General features: G+C 47.3%; 2 protein-coding genes across 2 annotated transcripts; both read left to right on the top strand.

The window, feature by feature from the left end:
• The first annotated feature begins 676 nt into the window (after positions 1 to 676).
• Positions 677 to 2,355, top strand: LOC119284029. The gene is made up of 2 exons (XM_037563332.1): positions 677 to 1,416; positions 1,542 to 2,355. Exons 1-2 carry the CDS (start codon positions 677 to 679, stop codon positions 2,146 to 2,148), a joined length of 1,347 nt encoding a protein of 448 aa, XP_037419229.1. The 3' UTR covers positions 2,149 to 2,355.
• Positions 2,356 to 5,505: 3,150 nt separating this feature from the next.
• LOC119287869 (protein RDM16-like) lies at positions 5,506 to 8,515 on the top strand. The gene is made up of 7 exons (XM_037567498.1): positions 5,506 to 5,860; positions 6,228 to 6,290; positions 6,370 to 6,491; positions 6,622 to 6,837; positions 6,926 to 7,120; positions 7,223 to 7,386; positions 7,475 to 8,515. Exons 4-7 carry the CDS (start codon positions 6,691 to 6,693, stop codon positions 8,343 to 8,345), a joined length of 1,377 nt encoding a protein of 458 aa, XP_037423395.1. The 5' UTR covers positions 5,506 to 5,860; positions 6,228 to 6,290; positions 6,370 to 6,491; positions 6,622 to 6,690; the 3' UTR covers positions 8,346 to 8,515.
• The last annotated feature ends 1,703 nt before the right edge of the window (positions 8,516 to 10,218 follow it).

Here is a 10,218-nt window from a genome sequence, read left to right on the forward strand (position 1 = left end):
TTACCACCACCTGATGCATGCCACTAATAGAAAAACACCACCCCCAAACGCGCGTGAGCCCTACGCCACCGAGAGGTGGCCAACACGTGCCAACCACAGCCGAATCTGGGCCAAGGCCGCACCCAACCAACACTACCTCTACGAGCCCGCCCTGTCACCGTACCCAAGGGCACCACCGCGCCCCCGCGATGCTGCGAAGTGTACACTTTGTCGCCGCCACGACACACTCGTGGATCATGCCATCACGCGCGGCACTTACACCCGATTGATCTGCCTGCACCGCCAATGACCAGCACATGAGGGAGAGATGCCCTGCCACCGGCGACGCCGCACAGGCTTCGCCCCAACCACGCACAAAGAAAGGGGAGAGGGAGGAGAGGAGACGAAAGATGGTTACAATGTTAGGACTCCCATGGCACGAACGGGATACGTCGCTGGAGCGGGAAGGGTGTTTTTGCAAAACATGCGCAGGGATCCTCCATGAACACATCTACTAGCTAGTAAGACGATTGAAAATATTAATGTGAATTATTTTGTGAAATACCTTAGACGGGCCGCACTTATGTACTTATTATCTCCATATACAAACACACAGCGGCGGCAGCCTTCCTCTTCATCTCTCTCAAACAGAACGAGCCGCAATCTAAGGACTAAGGCCGGCCCCCGCGCGGCAGCCATGGATGACAAGACGGAATCCCTGCCGGACGACGCGCTCGCCCAAATCCTCCGCCGCCTGCCGCCGCGCGACCTCGCCGTGTCCCGCTGCGTGCGCAAGGCGTGGTGCGCCATCGTCGACGGCCGTCGCCTGCTGCTCCGCAAGATGCTCCCGCACGCCGTGCGCGGCCTCTTCTTCAACTACGGCGACCGCGCGCGCCCGCGACCGCGTTTCTTCGCCAGCCCCTCCTCGACGCGGATCGATAGCGATCTCAGCTTCCTGCCTTCCTACGGCGGCAGCTCTACAGGGCTGGTCGATCACTGCGGCGGCCTCCTGCTGCACCGCGACCGAAGGACCCTCTGCGTGATCAACCCCGCCACCAGGCGCTGGGAAGATCTTCCGTGGGAGGACGACGGCTGTGACGCCTACCTTGTGTTTGACCCTGCTGAATCGCTGCACTATCAGGTGTTCTCAGTGCCGCGCGAGCTCGAGAAGGTGGTACTGAACCCACACGATGAGTTAGAAGAGGATTTCATCCGTTGGCCACCATCCATCTGGACGTTAGATGTGTTCTCATCCAGCACAAGGCAGTGGAAGAAGAGATCGTTTGTTCGTGAAGCAGAAGCTCCGGAGACGATGGCTGATGCGCGACTAGATCTATTAGATCCATTATCCATGTCATGGAGCCACCAGACGGGTAGCCGCAGTGTGTATTGGCGAGGATCGCTCTACGTGCACTTTTACGGTGTGTTTGTTGTGAGGTACTCTAGTTTTCTAGCACTAGTTCATCTCTGCAAAATCACTTTTAATTTCTAGCACTAATTTTCTATATATATCTTGGAGAATGTTTCTAATGTTATTTTTGAATAAATGGACATTTCTATAGGTTATCTTTCTCGAATGGGAAGTACCGAGTAATCAAAACACCCATAAATAACGAGGAGAGCATTCACGTGCACTCTTATGTTGGGAAATCGGAAAATGGTGTGTACTTTGCAACAGTTCATGATGGATGTCGACTTCAGGTTTGGACTCTCATGGAATCAAGTGGACGGCTAGATTGGGTGTCAAAGAAACATATTGATCTGGGAAATGCAACTCTACCATTGTGCCAGCCAGATTATATGGAGGTAATTGGAAAAACTTGGATTTCAGACGACGATGATGATGTGAATGGCAACAATAGAAACATAAGGAGGGAAAATTTGGACTGGGACTCCGACGATGATAACATTGTGAATATTGAAGATTCTTCTTATCATTATTCCCACACCTATGTCTCCTTTCTTGGGTTTCATCCCTACAAAGAAGTTGTTTTCTTGGCGTTGGCATCATATAGACGGCCAGTTGCAGTGGCTTTTCATTTGAACAGCTCAAAATTTCAGTATCTGGGCACACCACAGCTAGCAGATTACTCACGTGGCGCTCGCATACAAGGATCATTTCCGTACACCCCCTGCGTAACTGGGCATCTTCTATATCACTTCACATAGTAGTACATTTGGGCTGCAAATAGTCTAAATAATGAAACCCTAGTCGTGGGGTCCTTGTTTTTGTTTATGCTCATTTCTAGCTCACCGTATTGGAACTTGGAAGCAGTATCAAATAATCTTCGGGTTCTTGTTTTTTCTATGTAGGGAAATATCTATTAGTTATTAGTTTGTTTTAGAGAAAGATTAAGATTAGGATTCAAACGTGGACCTCTCCTGGATATTTATACTCTTAGTTCTCGAATAAGCAGAATAATTATCTGTGCCTGGACAAGCTTTTGATCATTCGGTAAGTACTCCCTTACTCCCATAACACAAAATGTTATTACAACCTACTCCCTCCGTTCCAAAATAGATGACCCAACTATGCACTAACTTTATAAGTTAGTGCATAGTTGGGTCATCTATTTTGGAACGAAGGGGGTATATATGAGTACATTAGTTGTAAAATAACATTTTATATTATAGGACACATGGAGTAGTTATTTTTGTTTTGTTTTTGTAATACTTTGATTTAGAGAGAGATTATGGAATCAGTATGCCATGTATTCATCTATCGCAATTGCGTAGTGCATGGATTTTATTTAGAACTTGCACGTTTCTCTTTTATAGTCAGTTTCTACTTTGACGCCATGATTCTAGTTTTCTTTTAGAAAGATGGTTGTCGCCTGGCCTTAAAATGAGGCCCTAAAGTTAACTGTAAAGGTTCGATACAAGGCCACAATGATTCTACCAATAAATAAACCAGGCTCTTTCCATTATACTCTTCAAGAGAAGTGCTTTCTGCTTTCCCGAAAGAATTTGCCCGAATTATGAAGCACTTGCATTTTCCTAACTCGTAATGGTAGATTGATTGGCACATGATTATGTTAGGAGTTTATATATATCATTACTGTGAACTACTAAACATAGTGTGTTGATGGATTAATTTGGCTAGTAACATGGTGCATGATGTTTCGAAAACTGTCATTCTGCTTGGTTATCTTCAATTTTAGTTTTGGTTCGGCATAATCATAATGTGAGTGACGACTCAGAGGGCAAAATGATCATCTCACTGTTGGTGAAACGTAGGGCGGGTGCTGGTTTTTTCGTAAGAAGTTCCAGACTCCGAGCTAGTGTATTTTTCCTTTATTTCCTGCAATTGCTAAGGAGTCGCTCATGACAGCGTTTGGCACTCCATGTAAAGAAGATTGTGTGATTATGTCGTAGTTGCCGCCTGTAGGATGTAGCACACGACTTCTATTTCTGAAACTAGCACAGTCTCAAGCGCCTTATCATCCATAGTTGTAGAAAGTTGTACTGGAGTGCCTCTGCACCCTTCTGCTGCGGAATTCATATGTAATAGTATCTGTGACCAACCCTCTTTTGCTTGATCGATACAAGTGACCCATGCATGGCTTGATGGTCACATAGAATTGTCAGGTGGAGTTGGCACCACCACCCTGAGATCCTCCTCATCCGTCTTGAGAAGGATGACGATGATGAGAATAATACGTAGCCGGCTAATGATCGTGAGAACTAAGAAGGACGGTGATCGCACCGGCAAAAGGCCAAAGAATGAAATGGCACCAGGGAAAATTTCGTTTATGCCTGTCAGCTGAGTTGGTATTCTGTACGTCGCCCATGAGCAAGGTGGCATTGTTGTTGTTGCTCACCCCGCTACCAGCGACCCAGTTCAGCTCTTGGGGATGCATTGAGCTCCTCACCGCCTTTGGAGACATACATGGTGGATAAGGAGGAGCTCGTCGAGCATGACACAATGCGGTCTATGGTGCGACGACAGACGAAGCCAGGCGGGCACTTTGCAGTATGCATCACCATCATCAAGAATCATCATTATTATCGCCGTCTGGCGTCATCTTGGTCATCATCCAATGAAGAGGAATCCATGAGCTCGGCATAGAAGTACCCCTTGTTTGAATCCATCACATTTGCTTCAAAGTAAACAACGAAAACATAAACAAATGTGTTATGACTTCCACCAAACACTTGTCGTCCAAGGCGCACGCCATGGATGACATCGCTAGGGGCAAATGGTACCTGGGCGACATGCGGACTCGGGGGGATGCGGCGGCAACACTGACGGTAAGGCAGCTGGGTGGAGCGGCAAAGGTCCGGCAAGGCTTAGGCGGTGTCTGGGGTTGAGGCAGTAGTTGCGGGCTCTGAGAGCGGAGAGAGAGTGCAAAGGAGGGACTGAGTGTGAAAAACCCAGGCTTCGGGCGGATTGATTGAGTCCGGACTTTCCTAGACCTTTTCTGATTTGGGATCCCACTGCATGATTTCGACCGTTCAAACTGGTTCAGTCAAATTTAAAATGCTGAGTTGGAGATGTAAAAAGTGTTTGAAGCAGCAAATCCAAATATAGATTTGAGCGTTTGCATTGGAGATGCACTTAAAAAATATACAATCCAAACGCATCTAGTTTGGATTTGTATTCCTAATTGGAACCCGGGTTCGGCGGGTTGCTTTTAACCAGCTTGGGGTTTTTCCGTCTCCGGATGGTAGTCATCATCTACCTACACGCCTCCATAGCACTCGTATATGGAGGTAGGTCGTCCCGCATGCCAATTAGCGTCGCTAGACGGTCGCCCCTAGCACCGCCACACCCCAATCTCTGACGCGTTGCTCCCATCTGACCATCTGAAACTCGTCTCCAACCCTAACCCCGGTCCCTCCCCCTCAGACCGCAAATGATTTTTTTTTCCGGGTGGACCGCGAATGATCTTCCCGCCACGACCATGACGAGGACCGCCACACCATCCACGACTGCGGCGAGGACCGCCACCGATGCGACAACCATGTACGTGAGTCGCTGCCACCGCTGTCGTCATAGAAATGGAAGGCCCACGACCGCGACGAGTGCGTCCAGGAAGGAAGGAAGCGACCTAAGGCCTTAGTGTAGCCACCTTTGAGGAACGATGAAAGGCCAAGGACTACGGACAATGCTTAATGTAAGTATCTTGTATTGTTTTTTTTTACCAAACACTTATTGTGCATGGTGCCCGCCATGGAGGACGTCGGCAAAAATATGTGGTGGCAGCGGCAGCCTTGACAAAGAGGCTGCTGGATGGAGTGACTGAGGTCGGGTAAGGCCTACGGTCTGGAGGATTGCGGTGGTAGCGGCGGACTCCGAGAGCGGAGGAGGGCAGCAGAGTACGAAAAAACACAGACTCCGGATAACGGTTTGGGTGGGTCTAGATTGTCAGAGCCCGATGTGGCAGACATCTAGGCCCCTCTAGAGGTCCTCTAATTTGTGGTCGTACTATGGGATTTTGAACGTCCAGAGCTTGACTCAATTTAGATTATGTTATTTGGAGGTCTGTAAATAGAGTCCACATCATCCCCCACGCAAACGCCCCACGCGCTAACCACCGCCGCGCCCCAATCTCCCTCCCATCCGCGGATCCGCCCGTCTGAATCCATGGATCGCAACCGCCACCGCGATGAGGACCGCCACCGACGCCGCCGCCCCGGCAGCGACGGACATCACCACCACCACCACAAGCCTCGGGATTCCGTGAGGCGCCGCGATTCGGCCGACCGCGAGCCGCTGCCGCCGCCGTCACGGAAACGCAAGGACCACGACAGCAGCGAGCCCTGCCGGGAAGGGGGGAAGCGACCTAGGGCCTCAGTGGATCCGCCTCCGCGGAAGGAGGAAAGGCCACGGCGAGAGTCAGGTGCAAATGGAGATCCACAGCGCGGCGCAGCGCCTAATGTAAGCATCCACTACTGTTTGTTTTCTTATACTACTGTTCATGCTTTATAGTGATGTGATTTATGTTTCTGAAATTTGCGAAGTGATTCCTGATATGCTTGAGTTTGAGTACCAATTTGATTTGATGACGAACTCATAATTATACATTTAGTGATATACCTGTCCTACTACTTTCTGTTTGTAAAAACTGTGAGGAAAGGTTTGCTGTTGAAGATGATATTTACATTGCTGGTGAATATGATGCTTATTTAGTGAAATATACGAGGGTCTACAGTTCGTCTTCTCTTTAATTAAAACGTTCATGTCAGGTTCATCGTTAATTGATTCCATTCATATGCTGACTTTGCGTCTTAATTATATTTTGCAGGGTGGTGCTCTCAATTCTGCACCTGCTGTTGTGGTGCCATCTGCTGACCCTGTTCCTTCAAAGGTATATTCGATCACTGCCACCATTGAAAATGGGGGAGTTAGTATTAGGTCTGACGAAGTTACCGGAAAATCTAGTGCAGATGGAACTGCAAATTCATCTGCTGGCAGAAGTAGCAACTTAAGTCTTGATGCTTTAGCGAAAGCTAAAAAGGCTTTGCAACTGAAGAAGGAATTATCAGAAAAACTCAAGAGAGTACCTGTGGTAAGACAATACAGCTATTATTACTGCTAGTCCTTTGCTTCATTGTTCTTTTTATACTTTTGTAACCATTCTAAGCTCATGTTTCCCCACACAGCTTAATTAACTTGGTACTGCTATTCCTGATACACAGATTCCTTCACAAGAGATTGCTACTAAGAGGGGATTTCGCCAGGATCCACAGTTTGCACCTTCTATCAACATGCTCCCTGGTACATCCAGTGGACTGAATGTTCCTCAAAGACCTGCCAAGGCCCCTGTTCTCCGTCTTGATGCTCAAGGTAGGGAAATCGATGAGCATGGAAATGTTATCAGCATGACCAAGCCAAGCAACCTGAGTACTCTGAAGGTAAACTTCTTCTGAGACTTAACATATATTTCAGGCTGATATATAGTTCTGTACATTAACTAACTACTTTTGGTTCATCCTTTGCTAGGTCAACATTAACAAGCAGAAGAAGGATGCATTCCAGATTATCAAACCAGACTTGGAGTCGCTTGCAAAATCCACTGTTCATTTTGATGAAAGGATGGGCATCAACCCAACCAAGCTCCTTCGTCCTAAAAGGCCAGGATTCCAGTTTATTGAGGAAGGCAAACTTTCGAGGGAGGCTGAATTGCAGAGGATTAAGGTCTGTAAGGATTAACCTTTTTTTGAATATATTAATTGCAGTCATGTTTTAGTTTATTGTCCCTTTGGTACCTAAACTTAATAGTTTGATTTGATTGTGCAGAATCAATTTGGTGAAGCACAAGCCAAAGAGCATAAAGTAAATCAAGCTCATTCTGCCGAGGCAAAGGTGAGAGTTGACATGAACCCAAAGCTAATTGAAATTGCTCCTGGTGGAAGGCCTCCGATGCAGAAGCAGAAGGAAGAGATTCCGGATATTGAGCCATGGTTTGCTGCTACCTCACTCTGTTGATTGTTTGTAGCTCTCCTTTATCAGTATACAGCTACTTACTATGCCTATTTTATTTCTTTCCAGGGACTCAAAAATCCTGATATCTGCCACGTACGAGGACATCTCCTTGGAAAAGCTTAATATGGATAAGATCACCATCTACGTGCAACATCCAGAGCCATTGGAACCACCGGCTAAGCCCATGACACCACCGCCTCAGCCACTTAAGCTTACTAACAATGAACAGAGGAAGTATAGAACACAGAGGCGCCTCGCTACGGAAAAAGATAGGCAAGAAATGATTAGGCAAGGCCTCTTGGAGCCACCAAAGCCCAAGGTCAAGATGAGCAACCTTATGAAAGTACTTGGTGCACAAGCTACACAGGACCCGACACGCATGGAGATGGAAATACGAATGGCTGCTGCAGAGCGTGAGCAGGCTCACGTCGACCGCAACATTGCCCGCAAACTCACGCCATCTGAGCGCCGCGAGAAAAAGGAGAGGAAGCTTTTTGATGATCCTGACACAGTAGACTGTTTCACTGTTTGTGTGTACAGAGTCAGAGACCTGTCACACAGTCAGACACGCTTTAAAGTGGACGCGAATGCCCGAGACAACCGGTTGACTGGCGCTGCAGTTATCACGGATGGTATAAGTGTTGTGGTTGTGGAAGGAGGGGTGAAGTCGATCAAGAGGTACAATAACCTGATGCTTAACAGGATTGACTGGGCTGCTGCAGTTGGCGACGAGGATAATGATGCCGACGAGGAACCAGACAAGCCGGTGAATAGCTGTGCATTAGTATGGCAAGGTAGTGTGGTGAAGCCTGCCTTTCCCAGGTGGTTCGGTGTGCGTAAGTGCCAGAGTGAGGCTGCTGCCAAGAAGGTGTTTTTAGATTCTAAAGTTGCACACTACTGGGACCTGGCTGTCAACTTCTCGGAAGATTTGTCTTGAGCTCAAACTTCTGTTGAGGACAGTGAGAGCGATAGCTGTGGATCACTATACTTTGTATTGTCACCAACATGCCATTTTTAGACTGTTGGTGAATTGAACGCATGAAAGGGCTGTTGGATTTTTGCAATATGCTTTCAAATAAAATCTACTAGTAGGCCTTATCAGTTTAAGATTGTGCAGGCCTTGAATATTTTTATGCTGCGAATTACAGTATATTGTTGCGTGCGTTGCTAGGTCGATGAAGTTGCTATGCTGTTTTCGACGGATGTTGCTGTGAACTACGATCTAAACTTTTACGTCCCTGGATTATATATACTCCATGACAGTAACCTCTGAGTAACTTTTTATAGGACGTTTCTGTAGTACATGACAGTGTAAAAAAAGTCTTATAGTTGTGTGGTTTTGCAGCCCGGGTTCCGCAAAATAACATGTTTGAGTTTTCTTTTTACAAAACCATATGTTGTCTAATCTTTCACAACGGGCCCAAAATCAATCTAAGTGGCTTTGGCAGGAGGTGATTTTGTGCTAATTTTGCCAAGCTACTTTCCCTTTTTACCTTTGTTTCTGCTGACCATCTCATTGTCGAACACCAGCCGATGGACGTGACTTCTGTCCTCCAGCTCACCTCCCACCATGCCCCTAGCCTCTCCCTCTCCTTGCCTCTCCCCTAAACACATGCCTTCCACAACGAAGTTACCTGTGTGGGGTACGACTGCGGCCGTCAGCAATGGATGGTGGCGCACAACACTGATTGTTCCCCAGGGAGAGAAGAGCAAGGTTGTGCAATGCCAGTGTCAATTATTTCATAGCAGTTCATTGTTGGTGACGAAAGAAGGCGGCAGAATCTCGTCGGACTTTGGAAAGCTGGGTCAAAATCCAGCATTGGAGTTGGTTAAAACTTAAGGAGCTAATATGTACCATCGCCACATAGTCTTCATCTCATAGCCCGACAAGTCATTGCCGCAACACCATCTCCTTCTTTGGCAATACTACATCTCATGTTCGGCTTTACGAGCTCTACAAAGACGGTGAATGAACCCAGCTGAAATATGTTAAGGAGGTATGAGCAGATCAAACCCCACACAAAATTTAACCAGATGGCTAAATTGCCGCTGCGAACTTGAGAAAAATGCCCAATTTTTATTTCTGGGCCGTGACTGAAAATCAATTATTATCGGTTTACCAGGAAATTCTTTATGTGTCATTTTCGCTAGTGCCATATGGTGTTATTAACTAGTTTCTCGTGCCTTGTGTTTTCTGACCGAAAGAAAAAACCTTCCCGTATCTAAAGTTTACAGCCCAATTTCTCGCACCATGTTTTTTCCACCCCAAAATTTCCTCCTAATTTCTTGTGCCTTGTGATTCCCCTATGATCCTCAACATGAATTGGGCGGGTTTTTCCGGCCCAATTTCCTCCTAATTGGGCGGGTTTTTCCGGCCCAATTTCTCGTTCCGCACCGTGTGCTTCCCGCACAATTTTTTTTTGCATCGGGTGTCTCTCGCCCAATTGCCATTTCTTTTGAGTGATCAAGCAAGACCTTAGCTACTAGGTCCACTCTAGCACGAGCTAACAAATCCTACTTGGACTCTATAACCAATACGAAACCAACCAGGACACAAAACGACTAGGATACGGACACTTACACAATGAGTTCAGCACGCAAGCCGTCTCATACGAAAAAAAGCTGGTGTTGGGATAAGACGCTGCGGCCTGCTGGAACGTTTTCCGATCATAGTTGGTCTCAGATGCTACTCCCCTTTCCGTTTACAAATCTGGTCGATCTCTTCTGGGATCCGACGAGAACCGCAAGCGTCCCGAGCAGCGCCGGCCGTCGTAGGTCCTTCCCCGCGCGGGCGGAGCCAGTAGGGGGGC

The sequence above is a fragment of the Triticum dicoccoides genome, chromosome 4A, assembly GCF_002162155.2.
Source record: "Triticum dicoccoides isolate Atlit2015 ecotype Zavitan chromosome 4A, WEW_v2.0, whole genome shotgun sequence".
Classification (NCBI taxonomy): Eukaryota; Viridiplantae; Streptophyta; class Magnoliopsida; order Poales; family Poaceae; genus Triticum; species Triticum dicoccoides.

What these genes read in the sequence shown, in the direction of transcription:
- LOC119284029 (XM_037563332.1), top strand. Translation starts at nt 677, where the DNA reads ATGGATGACAAGACGGAATCCCTGCCGGACGACGCGCTCGCCCAAATC. An exon ending in TACGGTGTGTTTGTTGTGAG is followed by an intron (nt 1,417 to 1,541) that starts GTACTCTAGTTT and finishes ACATTTCTATAG; the next exon opens with GTTATCTTTCTCGAATGGGA.
- LOC119287869 (XM_037567498.1), top strand. Translation starts at nt 6,691, where the DNA reads ATGCTCCCTGGTACATCCAGTGGACTGAATGTTCCTCAAAGACCTGCC. An exon ending in GCAACCTGAGTACTCTGAAG is followed by an intron (nt 6,838 to 6,925) that starts GTAAACTTCTTC and finishes ATCCTTTGCTAG; the next exon opens with GTCAACATTAACAAGCAGAA. An exon ending in CTGAATTGCAGAGGATTAAG is followed by an intron (nt 7,121 to 7,222) that starts GTCTGTAAGGAT and finishes TTGATTGTGCAG; the next exon opens with AATCAATTTGGTGAAGCACA.